Raw genomic sequence first — 24,865 nt, 5'->3', positions numbered from 1 at the left:
CTAATATCTGTGAGTTGTTATTGCTCATTGACAGTGAACATAGGCGGTGGTCACATTACTGTGTCTGGAGTCAAGGGGGAGTGGCCATATATACAAAATGTGGGAATAAAGTCTCATGCTCTTGAAGGAGCAATGCTTTGGCTGTCTTTACGGGTACGGTCAATATTGAGGAAGCAGCATTCTCAGTAAATGGGAAGAAGGGGGGTTAGCAAAAGACTTTGAAACCCGTTGCCTGAGACACCGTTATCATTATGACAAAACTAAGTTGGTATGTGGGTATTAATATATAAAATACGTGTATTTACTAACAGTTCATTGCCACTGAAGCAGTTAAGCTTACTTGTAATTTAGTGTAATAATAATAATAATAATAATAATAATAATAATAATAATAATAATAATAATAATAATAATAATCCTCGTCGTGCAGGGCCTAATGAAACCTTTCCTCTTTGTATGAACACCAGCGCTACTTTGGTAATCCAAAAGTAACATTTTTTCTTAAATAATTGCAATGACGATTGTTAATACAACAATACTGAACCTCCTGCCTTAATATTACAGTGTTTTGGAGTCTTTTGGGTAACGCTGATCTACTGCTGTACATACGACATGGTGTATTTACAATTTGCTGCCTCAGCCATTGTCGGCTCCTATTTATGAGTCTACGATTTCTAACATATGCTCCGTCAATGGACCATTTTTTGGGTATTATTCATATATTTATTGGTCCCAATGTTTTTTGCATTATTAGTCCACTTAATTTTGGCCCTCGATTTACGTTAACAACACCTATGGCATAAAACCCGTTTTCTCACTGAGCTGAAATATCAGGTCCTAAAAAATATACAAATACGAGTCAACAATGACACTAAGCTTAACAGAAGTACAGTATTCATGACACCAAAAGTTAACAAACGCGGTTTTACTGTATGAAACTGGTATATAATATCAGACGAACAGCGGACTCTTGCGTGGGTGTTCCGCTACAATAATCTTCTCTTTTGCGCGACTTCCTCTTCACGCTTTAAGAAGCTACAAAAACTTTCACAGTCATCGGTAGCGTCGTCTGCAACACATCGGGACTCTTTGAGAGAGAAAGTGTGTCAAAAACTAGAGAGGAATGGAATAAATGGAAATAGTGCAATGAACTTTAGTTATTTATGTCCATTCAGGTCATTTTGCTGTCTCTGTAGAATTACCGATGCATTACTGCAATAAATATTTCAGTTCACTAATGTCAAACGGGTTTGTATCTCATCAGCCAGACATGTCTTCGTCAAGATCTTTGAACAGAATGTTTATTTAGAAATCATTGACAGTTTCGTCTGTACGAAAGAAAGTAAAATCATTATCTCAACCATGTTGCAAATTTTACGTATTAGTGTTTCTTCTGGAAAGATAGTATCCTCTGTTGCGGCTATATTTAACCAACTTTCCGGCTGTATATGGAAGAAGTAAGTGGGTGTCTACTGAACCATGGATAATTTGACTCCTGAAGACGAAGATTTTCCTGGGAGGCTTTTACACCAGGTAATCTCAAAATTTAAAATGCATGTAAAATTAAGCGTCCTAATTTGATGTGTAATATTTTATGTTACATTTATTAAGTGTCAAATATTCTTTTTTGTTTGGTGGACGAAAAATGTTAGATGATTAAGACAGCTTTTTGAGAAACTGGCCGCGGTTTGCAATGTTATATTAACAAACACTTTTTGAAGTTTCTACACAGAATAGGAGAATTAAGTTTCAGGAGAGAAGTACGAATCTTAAATGTGTTTCTCATGGGATAATACAGTAGACAACATGAAATGATGCAGCCTGTCTCATTGATAGTCATCAATCCACGCCGTTCATTACATGGACACACTGATGTAATGTAGCACTAAGCAAACACAAAAGCGCTCACTCTTCTATTTCTTCCAGTTTGCATACAGCACTACTTGTGACATATACTTATTGTGTGGCATCCAAACAATGCTGCAGTCTAATGTGACACTCGGATATTTCTGTTTTGTACTGTTGTTTCGGCCCAGGAGAATTAGAAGTTCCTCATTGCCTTCTGATTTCTCAGGTAAAGTCAACTTGCTTAGATTTTCTGTGTGTGGGTTCAGTGTGTTTGTTTTATGATAAGCAGAGACTATGTCTAGGGTTGTTGACAACTTATGCATTCTCAAATACCTTGCTGTGGACAATGATAGCATGATTGTTGCTATCCATGAAATGTCAGTTCCTTTCACGTAAGGATAAATATTCTGGAATCAGATGTGCATCAATCTTTCACTATGTGTCTTCAGATGATTACTCTTTGCAGCTACTAGCGTAGGTGGTACAACAAGGAAATTAATCAGTAATTTGTTAGGGGCTTTTTCCTCTTCTATAAAATATTGGTAAACCCAGGCTTTTTTTTTCAAATGCTACAGTTATCTATAGTGAAATACTAGCTAGTTTTTCAAATATATAATGGTTGAAAGTGGTCCAAAGATTGGTAGCTTGCTTAAATGTTCAGAAATGTGAAATTGTGTGCTTTATGAAATGCAAGAACATAATATCCTATGCACAATATCAAATAGATGCAGTTGGAGTCACCCAATTCTTACAGATTTACATTTGCCTGTACCATACATCTGCACTCTAAAAACCACTGTTGTGCATGGCAGAAGTTACCCCTCCGTATCATATATTAGGATTTCTTAAACAACTGTTGCCAGGGAAAGGAACACCTCATAAGACAAATGGGCATCTTTGAAAGATGAAATAGTGAAGGCAGCAGAGGATGAAATAGGCAGAAAGATCTGCGTCAAAACAAGGCCGCCTTAATAGGTGACATTTGTTGCAAGAATCAACTGTGACAGAAATACTCTCCTGATATGTAAGATGTAGAAATACCCTCAGACTTCAAGAAGACTTTAATAATCACAATTCCAAAAAAGGTAGGTGTTGATAGATGTGAGAAGCTCTGAATCATCAGTTTAAAAAGTCGTGGGCCGTGCAGGATTAACTTGTGTATTTAGAGAAATTTTGGCAATGTTTACCGGAATACATTCTTTTAAATTCTTGACATATAAGATACACGGGGTAAAAAGGTATCTAAAACTTGAACAAAAACTGGACTGCTATTATGAGAAGTACATTAAAGGAAAACCCAATATTGTCTGGAAAGTTCAAGTTGTATGGACGTCTGGTTTCAACTGGAGGAGTTATTGCCTGAATCATATGTGTAAATGTACATTGGACAATGTGATGCAATGTCTGGGTGATCCACGAAAAGTGGTATTTTGTGGACAAAAATCTTCAGGCAGTGGGAGGAAATGATACTTTTGTTCTGTATTGCATGATGTGAAATACAGTGTTCCATTACAAAACAGGTACGAAGCTCTGTCTGCAGACAGTGAAAATGTGTGAAAAGAACTGCAGTGTCATAAAAGAATGCTTAATTGACCGAAACAAGCATAGACAGATTTGATTCACATTACAATCAAGGCTTAAGATTCATGAATGCACAAACTTGCAGAGGAAAAACAATTATAAACTACAAAAATCATATCAGTCATTGTCATAAGACGGTGAAGGGTAAAATACTCATCTTATCCACAAGCCATGGAATGGGTTTACCTGTAATCATGGCAGAGAAGTACATACAGTACATAGTGACAAGAAACACAAAACCAAGTGTACTGTTAAGTGAAGTGCTCAGGAAGTGTGATAAATTGGTGAAAAAGGTACCAACTGGATCGTAATTGGCAGAAGTGGGGTTTCTACCTTGTCCGGCCATCCCGACTTAGGTTCTCCATGGTTTTGTCAAGTTGCTAAGATGAGTGCTGGACTGGTTCCTTTGATAAGACAATGGCCAACTTCGTGCCCTATCTTCACATAATATTATCGTAATTTGTGTGTGTTTATACATGTATATATTATTTCTGTCGTGTATCTGACATGTGCTGTATTATTGTGCTGAATGATCAAAGGACAAATAAATAAATAAAAATGAAAAAAATTGATTCCTTTTATAGACTACCAAGCCCCCCCCCCCCCCCCCCCCACAACCCCCCAAATATAACCAGAACTTTAGAGAAAATCCTGAGAACACCTGTGTATATGTTCCTCAATCATACTGTTGTCATTGAAGGAGACTTAAACTGTCCAACAACCAAGTGGGATAGTTACAGTTGTGTAAGGAGCAGGTTTGACAAAATCTTTCTGTGACACAAAACAAAATGCATCCTCTTAAAAACTACATAGAGCAGATAGTTTGGAAGCTCACTCATAACAGAAATACATTAGATCTAATGGCATCAAATAGACCTAACCTCTTTGAGGATATCATGTTGAAATTGGTATCAATGACTGTGAGATACTTGTGCGTGTGTGGGGGGGACTGGAAACTTAAATAAGCAGAAATATTTATATGTTAAGTAACCTAGATAAAGAAACAATAGTGTCATATCCCAAGGAGAGGCTCTGGGCAGGACCATATAGACGAACTGTAGTTCAAGTTTAGAAGAATAATCGACCAAGAACTAGACACATACATGCATGTAGTAGAAAGGTTTGCAATGGGAGGTACCATCCATGTTATACAATCTCTAAAAAGAAACAGGAATGACTGCACTTGAATGTAAATTAAAGCATAGGGCTCTCGATCTGTGGGAGGTGCTAATGGAAACATGTTTGTCTGTCAGAAGGGAAATGCATGAAGCTACAAAGACCGTTAAAGATATCAAGAAACCCTAAGAAATTCTGTTGTTTGTAAAGGCTGTTAACTTGCGCCTTAGTGGCCAGACATCCATCAATGATACAAGAACTGAAATTGAGGAAGCAAAGCAAAAGTAGAAATGCTGAACTCCATTTCCAGATTTTGCTTTACAAGGGGGGAATGCAGAAGTGCAGCTCCAGATACTAGTGTCAGCAGCACTAAAAATAGTTGGAGTGGTTGAAACTAAAAAAGACTCCAGAGCCGAAAAGAATTCCTACCTGATTCTATTGGAATTTGTTGCTGAGTTAGTCTGTGTTTTAACTGTGATATACTGTAGGTGCTGGAAACAAAAATCTGTGACCAGTAGTTGGAAGAAAGCAGGTAGAAGTGTACCAGAAGTGAGTCACAAAACTACCATCCAATGCCTTTCACACCCATCTCTTACAGAAACATTGAATGTTTTCTGAGCTTTAACATAATGAAGTATCTCCATGCCAACCAACATGGATTCCAGAAACATTCACATTGTGAATCCCATCCTGCACTTTTGTCTACTGATGTTCTGAAAGCCATAATGCAAGGCAGTCCAGTGGATGCGCTATTTCCTGACTTTCAAAAACATTTCTCAGTACAACACCAATACTTGTTAATGAATATATGATCGTATGGGTTGTTTGTGTTGTGGTCTCCAGTCCTAAGACTGATTTACTGCTGCTTTGCGTCCTGTTTTTCGTGAGTAAGCCTCTACATTTCTGAATAACTATGGCAGTCTACAGTCTTTTGAACCTGCGTACTATCGTCATTTCTCAGTCTCCCTCTACGGTTTTTACTCCCCATATTTCCCCCGATACTGTAATGATGAGCTGCCCTTGATGTCTCAGAATGTGTCCTACCAACTGGTTGCTTTTTTAGTTAGGTTTTACCACAGATTTCTTTTCTCCAATTTTTTTTTTTTTTCAGTACACCCTCATTGGTTACATGAACTACCCATCTAACCTTTAGCATTCTTCTGGAGCACCACATCTCAAAAGCTTTTATTCTCTTCGTGTCTGAACTGTTTATTGTCCAATGTTTCACTTTCATACACGGCTACCTTCAAAAAAGAGTTTTCCAAACACTTAAATTTATATTTGATGTTAACAAATTTCCCTTCTTCAGAAACACTTTCCTTGTCGTTGTGAGCCTCCGAGTTCTTTTTGCTGTCTCTGGCAGAATGATAGTGTCATCTGCATACCTCAAAGTTTTTTTATTTCTACACCCTGAACTTTAATTCCTTCTCTAAATTTTTCTTTGGTTTTCTTTGCTGCTTGCTTAATGTACAGATTGAATAACATTGGCGATAGGCCACAACCTTTTCAACCACTGCTTCCCTTTCATGCCCCTTGACTCTTGTAACTGCTGTCTGGTTTCTGTACAAGTTGTATATAAACTTTCACTTCCTTTATTTTACTCCGGCTACTTTCATACTTTCAAAGAGTGTATTCTTGCGTATTGGTTGTCAAACAAAGTTTGTGATGGAATTGAGAGTGTCTTGGCCGTAGGATGCAGAATGCGCCTAACAAGACAATTTATTAACAGATGTAGGAGTAACTTGAGGTGTGCCCCAGGGAAGTATGTTGGAACTCATGCTGTATATTAATAATATACCTCAGACTTTTTAAGGTGATGACACTCATTGATAATTAAGGTGACGATACTCATTGATAATGAAGTACAGTCTGAAAGAAGAAAGGGCTAATATTCAACCAGGTCTTGATGCAATTTCAAAGTGTTGCAAAGACTGGTGACTTGCATTTAATGTTCAGAACTATTAAATTGTACACTTACAAAATGCATCTTCTTTCTCAACATTTGTCCCACAATTTAATGGCATTCGCCCATTTGGCTATTCATCTCCACTTGTCATGATCTTGTGTTTCGTCAGGATGGAGATTTGCTATCAAGAGGTCTATGTGGAGGGTATCAAGCCAGCAGTGCCTCAGATTCACAATAGATCACTGACCAACAATTTTCAACAAAAACTCAGGTTTTTATTATTACTTCTGCTCAAAGTATGTGCCCATACCAACATAGGTCCCCCATGTTCTCAACAGTAGGTATCATGCTGTACTGTCTGAGAATGTCATTCTTGGTCACATTATCGTGAAGTGTCAGGTTACAAATCAAGAGAAGCATTTTGATTTCCTGTGACTACACTATCACTGAATCTCAGTTGGAATTGGTCAACTCATTCAAATGCAATTGTGTTAACGTTCGTGGGGATATGGTATGGAACATAAGCTCAGTTGTGGGTAATGCAGGTAGCAGACTTCAGTTGGTTGGTGCGATACTGGGTTAATGCAATCTGTCTCCAAAGGAGATTTCTTGCAAAATATTCATACACTGCATCCTACACTGTCTGACAAAAACACTGAAGCACTCAAAAGGCAAATGAAATAAAATTTCATGGGATTGAGCAGGAATGTGATGTTATTTTAATGATTACAAGAGTTGAGTCAAATTTAGGAAGAACTTGGCAGTATGAGCCAACTTATCAGAATGATATTGCACCCCCTCTGGCCTGGAACGTGCACAAATTCCATTGGAAAGGCTGTTATAAAGCTGGCCCACAACTGTTATAACTTGTCCTCACTATCCTGGATATTGGCAATGGTAGGGAGTTGACACCTGAGATGGTCCCTCACATGTCCTGGTGACATATCTGGGTATCTTGTTGGCCACAGGAGTACCTCAACACCACGCAGATAGTATATAGAGACACATGCCAAGTGTGGACGAGTATTGTCCTTTTAAAAAATGGCAATCTGACACACTCACATGAGAGGATGCCCACGACTTGCCATTGTGTTGTCAGAATTCCCTCAATCACTACCAGCCATGACATACGAGGTGTGGCAATAAAGAAACTGGACTGGTTGTTGTGTGCATTTCTGGCTTCGTCGATGAAAAAGAGAAGATTGGGGGAATGACCATGGACTCTTGCTGACACGCATACAAAATTACATGCCACTGTGGTGGTTAGTCTGGCTGTGAGTCTTCATAGAAATGGGCTATGTGTCTGAGCTCTATCAGAGCTGTGCTATGAGCTAAAGTGGAACAACGTGTTAACATTGAATTCCTCACAAAACTTGGAAAATTCTCCACAGAAACTTATAATTTTTTGAAACAAGTTTATGGTGATCAGTGTTGGACACACAAGGTTTTGATTGTATTAAGAGTTTCAAGGATGCTATGTAAGACACCGAAGATGATAAAAAATCAGACTGTCCTTCCACTTCAAAAACTGAAGAGATTGTGGTGAAGGTCAGAGGAATTGTTTGAGTAATTTCAGAACTTGCCTGCATCAATAAGGAAACTGTTAGATTTTGCATGATGATCTGGGCATGACAAAGATTTGTGTTAAACTGATGCCAAGCGTCCTCATACACGAGCAAAAGTAACATTGAATGGACTGCTGTGCTGACACTCTTGAAAACATTGAAAATAACCCTCATTACCCAACAAAGAAACTGTGTGTGGGAAACATGGATATTCTAATTCAATCCAGAGACTCAGCGACAATCCAAGCATTGGAAGAGTCCTCAATCCCCTAGGAAGAAGGAACCACACATAAGCAAATCAAAATTCAAAGCAATGATGATTGTTTTCCTTGATTTCTGAGGGGTTATTTACATTGATTGGGTGCCCGAAAGTCAGACTGTCAATCAGGCTTATTATGTAACTCTTCTGAAGGCCCTCCATGAATGTGTGTGATGAAAGAAACTAGATCTGTGGATGAATCGCACTTGGGTTCTTCGTCAAGACAGTGAGTTGGCCCATAATGTGATGCCTGTGAAGTCGTTTTTGGTGAAAAGCAACATTCCAATAATGGAACATCCACTGTATTCTCATGACCGAGCCCCATGCAACTTCTTTCTATTCCCAAAACTGAAGTCTGCACTCAAAGGAATTAGGTACGAGGCAGCACCGCTTCCAACAGTGGAAAATTTGCATGGAGCAGTGCAGCGATCAGGGTGGGGATTACATCGGAAGGGGACAACATTTAAGTTGTGTACGTTTTTTCAGTAGGGAGTTATAGCATGAGTCTAGTTTCTTTATAGCCACACCTTGTATGTCGTACCCTGTGGCTTCGTACACCATGACACCATGAGTAACATTGATGTGCCTCTCCAAAACATTAGAAGAATAGGACACCTCACTAGCCCTACTCGCCAATGAGTCCATGCTTCCTGCTCATGACTCCACTCAAGACAAAATTGTTTGTGTTGTGGTAAAAAGTTCTAAAAAGAATGCGTTAAAACTTCGGTTACACGATAAATCAGCCTAATCTAAAAGCTGTAAATTCAACTAAATATCTAGGAATTGAAATTACGAACAATTTAAATCGGAAGGAACACATAGAAAATGCTGTGGGGAAGGCTAACCAAAGACTGCGTTTCATTGGCAGGACACTTAGGAAATATAACACACCTTCTAAGGATACTGCTTACACTACACTTGTCTGTCCTCTTTTAGAATACTGTTGCGCAGTGTGGAATCATTACCAGATAGAACTGACTGAGTACATCGAAAAAGTTCAAAGAAAGGCAGCACGTTTTGTATTATCACGAAATATGGGAGAGAGTGTCACAGAAATGATACAGGATTTGGGATGGATATCATTAAAAGAAAGGCGTTTCTCATTGCGACAGAATCTTCTCACGAAATTCCAATCACCAACTTTCTCCTCCGAATGCGAAAATATTTTGTTGACACCAACTTACATAGGGAGGAACGATCACAAAGATAAAATAAGGGAAATCAGAGCTCATACGGAAAGATATAGGTGTTCATTCTTCCCGTACGCTATATAAGATTTGAAATAATAGAGAATTGTGGAAGTGGTTCGGTGAACCCTCTGCCGGGCACTTAAATGTGATTTGCAGAGTATCCATATAGATGTAGATGTAGACTAATGGCAGCATACGCATGACATGATAATTCTGTAGTCTGGGTGCTACTAGTCTCCAACCAGAGGTGCAGGGTGTCACAGGATGTTGCAGAGACTCCTTTATCTGTTCTGAGATAACAGGCACAGATGTTAAGGGCATGCGATGTGCTTGGTACACAATGTGGCAGTCCTCCCTTGAGATGGTCAGATGTGAGTGACTGGAATCTTGACGACGGATATGCCTGCCCTCAGGTTCCTATGCAGTCCAACTTTGGGCCACTATCACACGCAAGTGCCCCACAAATCTGGATATTGCCCAGTTTGAAGAGCTGAACAACTGGAGACTCACTGTGAGGCCCCTTTCAAATTGTCAAACTCTGTTAAGTGCTGCTAATGCTGTCTCACACTAGTACACTGTGTCTCCGTGTCCACCACAGTGTTCACACAACACTGTCACACCACTGTATACGCTAGTAGGTCTGATAACAACACTAGACACGAACAATGCTAACACTCTGATGGCTTTCTACCTGTCAGAGAGAATTGCAGCTCTGATCATTTTACATACAAGCTGATGGTGTGTACATATGGAAAGCTACATTGACATCTGACAATGTCTTTTGGGCCCTTCACTTTTTGTCAGACACTGTAAAGCATTGCTCAGATGTGTGGGACCCATACTAAATAGGGCAGTAAGGGGTTTTTGATGTATACAGAAAAATGCAGTGTGGATGGTCACACATTCATTTGATTCACTAGAGAACATCTTGTAGATATGAAAAACCTGAACTGGCAGATGTTTGGATGAGTGCCAGCTATCCTGCAAAATCCTATTTACAAAATTTCAAGAATGAATGTTAAGCAATAGATACAGGAATATACTACAGCCCAATATGTATTGGTCTCATAAGGACAGTGAAGATAAATTTATTCTAACTACAGGTATTTAAGCAGTCATTCCTTCATTGCTCCATATGTGAAATAAATGGGAAATACCATTTGCAATGCACTTTCCACAGTAACCTCATTTTCTGGACATCATGGTGATCCTAATCAAAAATAGATGCTGGACCATATTTAAATTTGTTGCACTGTATCTAACTGTTAAAATAAAAAGTTGATAGTCCAGGATGGAATAATGACAATATTATGAAAAGGATAGTTGCTACTCATCATAGCTAACACTTGGTTCAAGAACCATAAAAGAAGGTTGTATACATGGAAGAAGCCTGGAGATACTGACAGGTTTCAGATAGATTATATAATGGTAAGACAGAGATTTAGGAACCAGGTTGTAAGACATTTCCAGGGGCAGATGTGGACTCTGACCACAATCTATTGGTTATGACCTGTAGATTAAAACTAAAGAAACTGCAAAAAGGTGGGAATTTAAGGAGATGGGACCTGAATCAACTAAAAGAACCAGAGGTTGTACAGAGTTTCAGGGAAAGCATAAGGGAGCAATTGACAGAAATAGGGGAAAGAAATACGGTAGAAGAAGAATGGGTAGCTTTGAGGGATGAAGTATTGAAGGCAGCAGAGGATCAAGTAGGTAAAAAGACGAAGGCTAGTAGAAATCCTTGGGTAACAGAAGAAATAATGAATTTAATTGATGAAAGGAGAAAATATAAAAATGCAGTAAATGAAGCAGGCAAAAAGGAATACAGACGTCTCAAAAATGAGATCGACAGGAAGTGCAAAATGGCTAAGCAGGGATGGCTAGAGGACAAATGTAAGGATGTAGAGGCTTATCTCACTAGGGGTAAGATAGATACTGCCTACAGGAAAATTAAAGACATCTTTGGAGAAAGATAACCAATTGCATGAATATAAAGAGCTCAGATGGAATCCCAGTTCTAAGCAAAGAAGGGAAGGCAGAAAGCTGGAAGGAGTATATAGAAGGTTTATACAAGGGCGATGTACTTGAGGACAATATTATGGAAATGGAAGAGGATGCAGATGAAGACGAAATGTGAGATGTGATACTGCGTGAAGAGTTTGACAGAGCACTGAAAGACCTGAGTCGAAACAAGGCCCCCGGAGTAGACAAAATTCTATTGGAACTACTGATGGCCTTGGGAGAGCCAGTCATGACAAAACTCTACCATCTGGTGAGCAAGATGTATGAGACAGGCGAAATACCCTCAGACTTCAAGAAGAATATAATAATTCCAATCCCAAAGAAAGCAGGTGTTGACAGATGTGAAAATTACCGAACTATCAGTTTAATAAGTCACAGCTGCAAAATACTAACGCGAATTCTTTACAGACAAATGGAAAAACTAGTAGAAGCTGACCTCGGGGAAGATCAGTTTGGATTCCGTAGAAATGTTGGAACACATGAGGCAATACTGTCCCTACGACTTATCTTAGAAGCTAGATTAAGGAATGGCAAACCTACATTTCTAGCATTTGTAGACTTAGAGAAAGCTTTTGACAATGTCGATTGGAATACTCTCTTTCAAATTCTGAAGGTAGCAGGGGTAAAATACAGGGAGCAAAAGGCTATTTACAATTTGTACAGAAACCAGATGGCAGTTATAAGAGTCGAGGGACATGAAAGGGAAGCAGTGGTGGGGAAGGGAGTGAGACAGGGCTGTAGTCTATCCCCGATGTTATTCAAGCTGTATATTGAGCATGCAGTGAAGGAAACTAAAGAAAAATTCGGAGTAGGTATTACAATCCATGGAGAAGAAATAAAAACTTTGAGGTTCGCCGATGACATTGTAATTCTATCAGAGACAGCAAAGAACTTGGAAGAGCAGTTGAATGGAATGGATAGTGTCTTGAAAGGAGGATATAAGATGAACATCAACAAAAGCAAAACGAGGGTAATGGAATGTAGTCGAATAAAGTCGGGTGATGCTGAGGGAATTAGATTAGGAAATGAGACACTTAAAATAGTAAAGGAGTTTTGCTATTTGGGAAACAAAATAACGGATGATGGTCGAAGTAGAGAGGATATAAAATGTAGACTGGCAATGGCAAGGAAAGCGTTTCTGAAGAAGAGAAATTTGTTAACATCAAGTATAGATTTAAGTGTCAGGAAGTCATTTCTGAAAGTATTTGTATTGAGTGTAGCCGTGTATGGAAGTGAAACATGGACGATAACTAGTTTGGACAAGAAGAGAATAGAAGCTTTCAAAATGTGGTGCTACAGAAGAATGCTGAAGATTAGGTGGGTAGATTACATAACTAATGAGGAAGTATTGAATAGGATTGGGGAGAAGAGAAGTTTGTGGCACAACTTGACCAGAAGAAGGGATCGGTTGGTGGGACATGTTTTGAGAGGCATCAAGGGATCACCAATTTAGTATTAGAGGGCAGCGTGGAGGGTAAAAAACATAGAGGGAAACCAAGAGATGACTACACTAAGCAGATTCAGAAGGATGTAGGTTGCAGTACGTACTGGGAGATGAAGAAGCTTGCACAAGATAGAGTAGCATGGAGAGCTGCATCAAACCAGTCTCAGGACTGAAGACCACAACAACAACAGTTGCTACTCATCATATAGTGAAGATGCTGAGTCACAGACAGACACAACAAAAAGACTGTCAAACAAAGCTTTTGGCCTATCTGCAACTCAGAATCTCCACTACATGATGAGTAGCAACTGTCCATTTCAAAATCTTGTATCCAACTGTTGTCATATATGGTGAATGACCACCAAAATTAGGATTGAGTTTATTCTTGTATCACATTCATTTTTCCATCCAAAAGTAAAAATTGAAACACTCAATGACAATACACTCTCTCCATCTGGGTGAAAACCGTGTGACTCCATTTACTGAAATGGCTGCCAAATCCAAACTAATCGACAAATCAGAGTAATTTTTTAACACATGGTAATGCCAGTTTGTGTTAACAACAATGTCTTTCTTCAAACATGGGTACTTATTGACTCACCCTCATCTCTGCACTCAAACACTGGAAAAATGTAAGTGTTACAATGATTTTTTATTGTATCAATGTACATTTCTACCCAGGCATTAAAGAAAGATGTGGTGCGTAAATAGATTGTACTTCCATGTTTTTAAACCCATAAATGCAAGTTTTTGATATACAACTTAAAATGATGTCACCACTGAAAGATTTAAACTGTTCTATACTTTACATGCTTTGTCAGCTGTTGCTTAGTTTGCCAGGTGTTAGTACAATTGACTTCTTCTTCTTTAATGTGTCTGTTATCCCACATTTCAATTGGAGGTTGTCTGTTATGTCCTTTCCTGAGTATCTTGCTTCATCATGTTTGCCCATCTCTTCCAAATCTCTTTCTACCTCTTCCTCTCATTTCTTCCACATTTTCCTCTATAATTCTTAGTTGCAGATAATTCCTATGCAGTATATGTCCCAGCCAAGAGTTTTTCCTCATTGTGATCAATTTTAATAATCTCTTTCCTTCCCCTATTTTCTTCATTAGTTTTTCATTCTTAAGTCTTATCTGTCCACTTCACCTTAACCATTTTTCTCCATAGATACATTTCAAACCTTCTGAAATATTTTACTGTCCACAGTTCACTGCTGTATATTATTGCACTTCAGGCGTAACTTTTAGCAGATATTTTCCTTGGCTCTATTGGAAATCTTCTAGCTTTTAGCAAGTGCTTCACCTTTTCAAATGCTTTCTTTGCCGCAGATAGTCTCCTCCTCAGTTCCTCTGTACAGCTTCCCTTCCGTGTCGTTAAGCTTTCTGGGAACAGAAAATATGTGATTTGTTCTATCTTTTTTCTGCATAAGAACATTATAAGCACCATGTACTAAATAGTTAATATTTATGTTGTCTTTTCTGTCTGTAGGTTTCATAGAGGATAATTTCATGCTTTTTTCTTGAATACTTTTATTGCAGTGAAGTGACATATTGACATATTTTAACGGCAAGTCAGTTTAGTTTTAGTCGGTGAATTTAGTGAAACTGACACAATGTGAATTTAGTATTATACCAAATACTCATGGCCTGAGCTAACTGTGTATTGTATATGCAGTATTCTTATTTGTGTGTTTTGGTATAAACTTTTTCTTCTTTTGTATGATTTATATGTTTTATACGCATTAGAAAATTTCATTAAATAAATATATGGACCTGTGAAACATGAGTGGTATTTTGTAATCCGTATATTGTGTGAAATATCCCTATTGTTAGTCAGTAATAGTAAGTTATTCTTTCTGCAGGCAGCATTATGGGATAATGCCGAATTGTTGGAAGATTTATTGCGTGGAGAACAGGTTGCGCACATCAACAGTCAAGATTCTTGGGGTCGAACTCCTCTTCACGCAGCAGCAACTACAGATAATTCCCGCTGCTTGAGTGTTTTGTTAAATGCTGGTGGTATGTTCCTTTATTTTTTTCTTTTGTTTCTCTACTTTTTGTGTTGCTGTAATAAATTTCAAAGTATAGCATCAGTAACACAAATTTTATTGATTTTTTTTTTCAGCTGATCCGAATATTGCCTGTGGAATAAGAGGTGAAAATAAGGTAATAAAGTTTTAGGGTTATAAATCATTTGTATTATTTAACTCTTGAATGCACTGCAAAGTGTTTACTTGTGTGTTGTTAACAAGCTTGTGTTATTGAACTACACCAGTAAGTGAATGCTTTGAAAGTGTGTTGCGTATGTACCACATAATTAAGCTGTAGTGTACAGCTACATCAGGAAGTTACTGTAATGTTACTACTTAAATAGCTACTCATAATTGGTGTCACAGACTTGTAGAGAAGCTAATATGTGAGAGATTGTATGTGAGTGCCAATACTTTAATATTCTTCTACCCTCATTTGAAATACTAGGTTGTTATAAATTATTGAAGCAATTTCATAGGTTTACTATAGCTATGTGGCATAAATGAAAACACCAAGAAGCAGTTGGGTGACATAAATGGGGAGTTGACGTCAGTCAAGAATACTGTGAAGGCGAAAAAGATGCCATTATCAACACCTTTCTGTGGTCGAACGGGGTCATGTAATAGGGCTGTGAGAAGTTGGATGTTCCTTCTGCAATACTACAGAAAAACTTGGCAGGAATGTAGCCACTGTACATGGTTGCTGATAGTGGTTCCCACAAGGATGTATGGTTGCAAGAAGGCCAGGCTCTGGATAGCCACATGGCACTACGGAGGGGAAGACCATCGTGTTCAGTGTATTGGCTGTGGCACATTGTACTGCATCTGCAGCAGCAATTTGAGCAGTGGTTGGCAGCACAGTGACACAATGAACTGTTACAAATCAGTTACATCAACGGCAGGTCAAAGCAAAGTGCTCCATAGAGTGTGTTCCACTGGCTCCAGATCATCACCATTTGCAACTTAAGTGGTATCAAGCATGAGCCCATTGGAGTGCAGGGTGGATGTCTGTTGTGTTTTCTGATGAAAGCTGGTTTTGCCTTGGTGCTAGTGATCACTGTGTGTTGGTTAGTAGGTGGCCAGTTGAGGACCTGCACATGATCTGTCTGCGTGCTAGATATACTGGACCCACACCTGGAGTAATGGTCTGAGGTGCAATTTCAGATGACAGCAGGATCACTCTCATGATTATCCGATACATTTTGACTGCAAATTTGCATGTCAGTCTGGTGATACAACCTGTTGTTCTGCCATTTATGAACAGATTCCGGGGAGTGTTTTCCAACAGGATAATGCTCGCCCACAAACTGCTGTTGTAACCCAACATGCTCTACAGACCATTGACATATTGCCTTGGCCTGCTCGACCACCAGATCTCCAATTGAGCACATATGGGACATAACTGGATGACAACTCCAGTGTCATCCACAACCAACATTACCCATCCTGTCTTGACTAACCAAGTGCAACAGGCATGGAACTCCTTCGCCCAAACTGACAGCTGGCACTTTTACAACACAATGCATGCATGTTTGCATGCTTGAATTCGGCATTCTGGTAATTACACTCATTATTAATGTACCAGCACATCTCATTTGCAGTGGCTTACTTTAATCTATGATCTTGAAATTTTAATCACATAAAAAAAGTTACATAGACAAATGTATTCCCAAAATTTCATTACTCTAATTAGCTTTTTTTAGTGGTGCAATCCCGCCCCTACTGACACTGCAGATATCAAGTTTATAACATCTACATATACATAAATACTCTGCAAGCCACTGTTTGATGCAAGGCGGAGGGTACCTCGTACCACTGCAAGTTCTCCCCAAGTCTGGCGAAGTGTGTCCCTGTCAATCTGTTAAAACACTTGATATGAGCTCACAGTGTGGTAGGTATGATTTTAGAGGAGGTGTAAACACCTAATCTTTCACATAACTTCACTCAAAAAAATTGCGTGGGTGCAGGTCGAAAGGCCTTGATATGAATTGCTGGTCATCAACCTTACCTTGACCGATCAATTGATTTCTCAATTTCCTGTTTAGGAATTCACAAACATCATGATGGAAGTGGAGTGGAGCACCATCCTGTTGGTAGATGAGGTCCACATGTCAGGCTCAAGTTGTGGCATGAGCCAGTTTTCCACCATGTCCAGATACAAATGTCCTGTAACAATCTTTTAGCAGGAGAAAAATAGACTCTAATTTTAAGCTGTGAGACTGCACAGAACACATTAACTTTTGTTGAAATCTGAGTGTTCTGTGTGCTAGTGTTGAGATTCTCTGTCCCCCAGATTCACACATTGTGCCCAATCACTGTGCCTGTCACAAAGATGTTGCTTCATCATTGAAGATGAATTTCTCACAAAACTCATCCTCTTCTATAAACTACTACAACTGTGCCAAAAGTTCAGAGTATCTGGTTTTGTCTTCAGGATTCAGGGCTTGTAGCAATTGCAAGCAGGAGGCTTCAATTTCAGTCATTTCCTTAAGATCTTCCAAATGGTGAGCTGTGATATGTTCAGCTCTCTGCTTGCTCGGTACATAAACTTCTGTGGGCTACATGTGAAACTCTCCTGCATGCTGTCAACCATTTATTCACTTGCTATTTGTCAGCCCATTGATTTCCCCTTGCAGATGTATACTGAAAGTTTAAAGTGTGCGTATCATTGCCAAATGAATTTGGAAATTAGTGGATATTTGTTGAACTTTATTCTGAAGTTTCATTGCACCATTGCAGCATGCTGATGTTAATGCATTTCAAGCACATCATAAATTTTCTTGATGCCAGCCACCATCTTGCCAAACTGCTCACTCCTGCACTCTCATGGCAGAAATCTGAAGTGCAGTTGCTACAGTGCAAAACTTCTTGAGCTTTTTATATGAGTGTTGAGTTTTCTCACTATATGTCAGTTAACGCATATGTAGTGATTTTATGAAATTGCTTCAGTCATTTACAATAACCTTGCACAAGCATCTCCCTGCAACAGAATGCTGCAAAGAAGGATTTGAGAAAATGGACACTCTGGTATGTGAATCACACATTGGTTTCTGATGAAATTACTCTGTTCTGCAGGTAGAACCCAGATTTAAATGGATGAGTGAAGTTGGTAACTACTACAGTGGATATCAACAGAGTCAGACTCTGGGTTTTTTCATTAAATGGAAGCAACGGTATGAATATGAGCTAATCAGAAATGGAGTGAATGCCCAAGCTCTCTAATGACTTCACCAAAAACAGTCTCCATAATGACGTATCATCTGCATTGACTGTCGGAGAACAGCTAAAAAATGTTGGAGCTTTCCATCATTGAACATAGTGTAGTTACCAATGTTGATAAAGGTGTTTTCAAAGGTTTTGAGCATGATAGGTACCACAGATGACAACTAGCTGTAATAAAGTTACAAGGAAAACAGTAGCCAATAATTTGTTGCATCATTTCAAAACTGAAAGAGAAAACTGTGATAACATGGGCTGATTTCTTCAGACTTAAATTAAAAAATAATGGAATTGGCAGCACAGCCTAAGAAAAAATTTTTAAAGCTGTATCCACAAGGAAAGCGATGGAAATTTTCTTTTGTAATTCAGAGCCTGTAGAACCTGGTGATTTTTTTGGAGAAGGGGAAAGTAGTCAATCTTGTGCAATGCATCAGCAGCTAGGAAAACTTGAGCCACAACTTCTTCATATATGTGAAGTGAAAACTCTGGTGCTTCTATGTGACAACATTAAACAAATACTTGATCTTACGAGTACATCCCGATTACAGTGTGCTGTATATCTGTTAGTATGCAAGTACTCTTCCTTTTATTGCCCATTTTGTATCCTTTTTATTTCTTGTCTTTTTTTATAATTGTTTTTTTCCCCTGTTTTGATACTGTGCTAGTCACTTTTTGCCCTTCTCTCTCTTTTTTAGCATATCATATGTCTTCTTCTCTAGATTTTCTCTCCTCCTGTGTCAGCAGAGAGCCTGTCTTTTATTATCCCTAAAACGTTTCTTAAATTTCACTGTATATTTGACCTACTTTTGCAAGTATTACTCAGCAACACGAACTGGTTTCCTGAGTATAGCAGGAGCTACATTGGTCTATTTACAGTCATATTACAGATCTAATTAGGGTGTGTTATTACCTTGCAGTGTGGTGCTAAAAGTGGTAGCTGAAAATACCTTCACAATAAACTGTGACAAACTGCTGTTAATGTCATTAATCTTACTGACACTAAGAATGAGAGAAGTATGATAGTGCTGACAGAGAAGGCAATGGAATGAGTAATCAAATGATTACAAGCAGAAATCAGTAAGTCAGTGGTGTGCAAATAACGGAAGGAGGGAATGATGCCACATTGAACAGTATTCAAGTATCTGCCCCAAAGGAGAATAGGTAAAATGGACACAATAAATATTTCATTGATGATACAGACAAGTGTGTTATTAAACAGCATTTTATATATCATGAACAGTACAAGGAAATACTATTTTTGCAAAAACTTCACAGCTTTTGCTGCACAAAACTTCACAGCTTTTGCTGCACAAAACTTGACTTCCATGCAAGCAAAAAGCTGTGAGAATAACTGTTCCATCCATGCTATTTTAAGATTTCCCACCATGAAAGTCATTATTTGCAGATGAGAGAACATACAGTAAACTCTCATTTATCCAAATTGCGTTTATCCGAAATCTGTTTCATCCGAACAAATTTTTCTGATTTTTGCTGCTCTCATTAGTGCTGCCTGACACATCGTACAGCTACGCTTTTGGCTACCTAGACTTACATTTGACAAGTTTCAACTTGTTTGTGCCTGGACCCATGCATTCGCTGGTGTTTTCCGGCAGTCTACTGCTAATCAGTGCACTGGCACTTGTCAAAAGTCTGAGTGTTGTCAATTTGTGCAAGTGTTTGTTGAAATTTTTGCGTGTTCGTATTGTGTGGTTTCATGCCATTGCCATATACTGGAACCCCTTGGAAGTACAGTACATACAGTATTGCTCTATGCAGCACAACAGCCCTGTTGAAACCGACAATGAGAGTGCAGCAGCAAACACTTTTTGCCTGGTATTAGTACATCAGACGAAGCCAAGCATTTAACAGTTTAATAGTGAACGTACAATGCACTGTTATGTTGCTGCATGGGATTGGGTAGGACAGGGGAGAGGGGATACACGTATCGAATGTTTTCATGTGATGGCTGCCACAGTGTGGTTTCAAAACTCAAAACCTTTGTCTAGTGCTCCTCAACTGTTTTCAAGCCTTACATGTGTGTTTTCCATTTAATGTTTCGTATTTATGCTACATGCTTTAAAATGGCCAAAAACCAAAAGAGAATCAGTTGAGTGTCAGCAAAAAAAACACTGAACATAACTACAGGTGTGAAACAAAAAACGAATGTGATCTGCTAGGAACAAAAGCTTTGCACTTTGCATAGAATTGATGCTGGTGAGCCACCTGCGAAGGTTGCGTGCATTTGAACATCGGTAGGAATACGATTACTGATTGGAAGAAAAGACAATCAAAAATTGAAACATTTTGTTCCGTCCAAGTGTCAGGCAGCACAGTGAAATCTCAAAAAAACAATGAGAAAAGGTGCACATCCTCAGTTAGAAGAGGCCTTGTTTTTGTGGTACGAACAAATTAGAGACAAATGTGTGCCAGTTTCAGGTCCTGTACTTTGTCAAAAAGTGAAGAGTTTTGTGAGCTGGTTGAAGGAAAGGAGCAAGAATTCCTCGGAAATGATGGCTGGCTGGATTGGTTCAAGAGGCGGCATGCCATTCATGAAATTGCCATCAGCACAAATCATTATCTGGGGATGAAGCCATTATCGCTGATTTTAAGAAGAAACTGCACACAATCATTGACAAAGGTGGTTATACTGGTGATCAACTTATTAACGGCGATGAAACCGGATTGAATTATAAAATGTTGCGAACAGAAACCATTGTCTCTGAACTAGAAAAATGGCATCTGGATATAGAAAAGGCAAAGAAAGAGTTACTGTCTTCACATGCAGTAATGCCACTGGCAATCATTAATTGTGCTCTAATTTAATTGGCAGATCCAAAAAGCCAAGAGCATTAAGATGGCAGCCAGCTGATAAACCTTTGCCATTGTGGTACACAAATCAGTCTAAGGTATTGCTGAACGGTGTCACCTTCAAAGAGTGGTTCGGAGAGTTTGTTCCAGCTGTAGAAAAATACACGGAGGGAAATGGACTTCTCGAAAAGCGCTACTTGTTGTTGCCAACGCTCCTTCTCACCCAGTTGATTACAAATGGGGTTGTGAAAGCTGTGTTTCTCTCACCAAATGTCACATCTCTACGTTGAACCAAGATGTTCTTGAGGCGATGAAAAAAACATTACAGATGCAAGCTGCTGGAATTCTTAATCGGTGCAATTAATGCTGAAGAAGATTTTGTGCAAGCTCTTAAAAAAATCAATCCATTGGATTGCTGAAGCTTGGAATCTAATTCATCTGATTTCTCTCTTTAGGTCGTGGAAAAAACTCTTAGGCAACTTACCAGTGGTGGTAAGGAGGGGGGAACACTCTAACTCAAGCTGATGTGCCAGAAACAGATGAAAATGATGTAATTTTGGTGAATTTACTGGAGAAGCTACCAGGTTGTGAAGACGAAATCTTTGAAGACGTTGAAGAGTGGATGGAAAACAAATTTTTTGATTTGACTGAGGCTGAAATCGTCCAAGTTGCGACCAATCAGAAAGCATCAGAAGAATATGTCTCTAATAATGAAGCAGAGAAAAAGATTCCTCACACAGTTGGCTACGAAGCAATCCAGACCACCCTGGAGTACATCAGCCAACAAGAGGAGGCAACTTATCCTGAATTTGTTTGTTTCCAATGTTGGAGATATATTGCTGCAACAAAAGCTTCTCATGCCAAAAACCAGAAAACAATTATAGACTTTTTTTACTGAAAAGTACATTCTAATTAAGCCTCCTAGAACTTCAATGCCCATAGGTTAAAAGTTTTTTGACTTTTTACTTTAAAGTTCCTCTAGACAAACTTTTCGTTTCTTTGAGTAATCTCTAGATTTGGTTCTTAATTTTGTACAGTAGTTTATTTTTTATTCAGAACAGTAGGTTGTAAAATTAAAACTTCTGTCTTTCCTGCTGCCAAATAAGTCAGACTTTTTCTGTAAGAGCTCAAAATAAACAAGTTTTGTTATTCAGCATTTAAAAGCTTAGAGTTTTCATTGATACTTTGGCACTTTTTTAACTCATTAACACAATTTTTTCAGTTAAAAACATGCAGGCTTATTCACAACCATATCAATAACTTTCTACATACCCTATGCACGTTTTACAATCATATTTCACGGCATTGACGCAATTTGGGGTGTTAAATGTGTGAAAACGGGGACTTCGGTTTATCTGAAATTTTTGTTATCCGAACTGGTTGCCGTCCCGATCATTTCGGATAAACGGAAGTTTATTGTACTAGCAAAATGTTGCAAGGATGTCATTTGTTTTCATAGGAAAAATTTTTTGACAGTCACTTGACAATAAATTTGCAATCTGACTTCTGTTGTGGTTAGATCATCTCAGCCCTAAATGTGACATATGCATTCTTGTAATCAGTTTAGTTCTTTTTACATTTTGCACAATACATATACACAGCAGTATTTTATGTCACCTGTGCATTTACACATCATTATTTATTTGCAATGTAGAAAAAGATAGATTACTACTTACCATAAGGAAGACATATTAAGCTAGAGACAGGCACAACTGAAAGTGTCTTTCAATGAAGTACAACACCTGTGTGGGACAGAAACAAATTGTGGTTCCAAGTCATTTCTGAGCAAATATGCTGCTCTCGGGAAGCTGTTTCCTCCTCTGTTTCTGCTATTTTATGAGCTGCTACACTAAGGTCATCTAAATGCTATATTAACAAATTAGGGAAGATAGATTGCTACTTACCATAAAGGTGACCCTTTATGTTGCAGACAGACACAATTGAGACACATATAAGCCTTCAGCCACAGCCTTCATCAGAAAAAGAAAAACACAACATTCATTCACGCAAGGAAGCATATCTTGCACACACATGACTACCAACACTGGCAGCTTGGACCAAAATGTTAAGCTGTATTGTTATATTACATGCTTCATTGGCGTGTCCAACTTCAACTGAGAAATGTTCCTCCATTCCTTGTTTATTATACAGCAGTCAGTCTACATTTTTAGAGCCAGAACTATATCCTCATTGGTCACATTAATTATTTTTATTTATTTAGACTATATGAACACCTGTGTTCCATATTCTTTACATTTGCCATAAAATGTAAGTTTCCATATATCTTTAGCCAGTACGTCTCGTGGCTTGTCGTTATTACACAGAATTGTCAAGCCTTCCCCTTTCGGGGCAACGAATAACCATTGTTCCTGACTCAGGGGAGTCCGAATACTATCATATAATTTTGCAAACTTCTTAATGCAGCCCTTGGGAATTTCTCGTACTGGTTGAAGCATTGTAGCTTCACATGGTTAATGATCATAAGTGGGCATTAAAATAAACTTTTGCATACGAATTTTGTGACTGTGATCTATCTCTTTACACATCAGTTAGTTGTTGCTCAGTTTTGCATGATACTGCTTTGGCTTGTCTGTTAACATATAATCTCTCTGTGGTTGTGTGTACATGAATATACTTTGACTTCCTTCAGGTTTGGAAGGTATGGGTAATTCTCTGTACAAATTAAACCCTTAATTTTCCACTAATGGGTCATTCAGTACACAGCTAAATATATGACCAGACATAAACAGCTATCAACCTCACTTAAGCATAACAACTGGTGTCCACTCTGTTCTGTTAGAGCGATTTGGTACTCCTTGTATGTAACATCATTCCAAATAAAATGCAAGTATTTAACTATTTGTACTGAATTATTAAGTGAGGTTTCAGTATTTCTTTCTGTGCATTTACTCTGACTCATTATGTATTGATACCAATTGTATTAACTGATCATTGAAAGTAGTGATCACATCTTAAAAACTGTATCATCTGATCAGTGCTATTAGCAAATTCACTCAAGTATCCATGAAGCCTTTCCACAGTCTTGACAGTGATTTTCTCATTACCATGAAGGTTAGCTACTGTGTGACTGAAACTTTTTAAAATTGCTTCGACTGTTACTTGCTCTTTGGTCAACTTAAGCAATGATCTCTTTTCATTTTCAATTAAATTAATATTTGAATTGAAATGTAAGGCATCCTGTTTATCTAATATCCCAGACAACATTTTACTAATTTTTCCATGAAATTTAAGACACCTTGTTTCCTCTGTGTTTCACCTTTTGTTAATAGTCCAGTTAGATCTTGCAAAGTCTTGATATTTATCACATGCCATTCTAAGGTTTGTTCTATGGTTGTACTTTCTTGATCACTTATTCCCAAACTTGTTAACTTTTTTAAAAAATAACCTACAGATAAATGTGCCTGTCTCTCTGCCTTATTAGATTTTCCATGAAGCTCGCTGAAATGAGCATAGCTAAAGATTTTCCATGAAGCTTGCTGAAATGAGCATAGCTAAAGATTTTCCATTTCACACTATAAATTTGTACTTTGCTGTAACTATCTTAACATAAGCCTGGTGACAAAGGAAACTTATGGTTGCCAAAACCCTGATATTGTCCAATGGTCTACACCGCTCCAATACAGTTCATCAGGCACAACACACTCGTCAGTTTCTTCATCTGAAATTCAAATAAAACTTCTATTTTAGTAGAACTCCTTTAATCTATTGGCATGCACGATTAAAAATTTGTTTTCCTTTCAACAAATGACCACATTTCAGCTTTTTTGGCCTTACACAGTGTCACTGTGTATCTAGCTTACGCTTTCTGCCCCTTCTAACTCTTTCATTGTATAATAGAACTTGATCACCTGTTT

The 24,865-nt window shown here is 38.3% G+C and overlaps 1 protein-coding gene across 2 annotated transcripts in view; it reads left to right on the top strand.

Moving 5' to 3' along the window:
- The first annotated feature begins 957 nt into the window (after positions 1-957).
- LOC126346074 (leucine-rich repeat serine/threonine-protein kinase 1) overlaps positions 958-24,865 on the top strand; it is a 365,038-nt gene continuing 341,130 nt past the window's right edge. For both annotated transcript variants that reach the window (XM_050002156.1, XM_050002155.1), the window contains exons 1-3: positions 958-1,533; positions 14,796-14,952; positions 15,059-15,099. In XM_050002156.1, coding sequence (XP_049858113.1) covers positions 1,480-1,533; positions 14,796-14,952; positions 15,059-15,099 — 252 coding nt within the window. In that variant the 5' untranslated portion in view covers positions 958-1,479. The remainder of the gene's footprint in view (positions 1,534-14,795; positions 14,953-15,058; positions 15,100-24,865) is intronic.

This window comes from Schistocerca gregaria, chromosome 1, assembly GCF_023897955.1.
Source record: "Schistocerca gregaria isolate iqSchGreg1 chromosome 1, iqSchGreg1.2, whole genome shotgun sequence".
Taxonomy (NCBI): domain Eukaryota; kingdom Metazoa; phylum Arthropoda; class Insecta; order Orthoptera; family Acrididae; genus Schistocerca; species Schistocerca gregaria.
The sequence above is the reverse complement of the archived record's forward strand: the minus strand, read 5'-3'. Positions and strand labels throughout refer to the sequence as shown.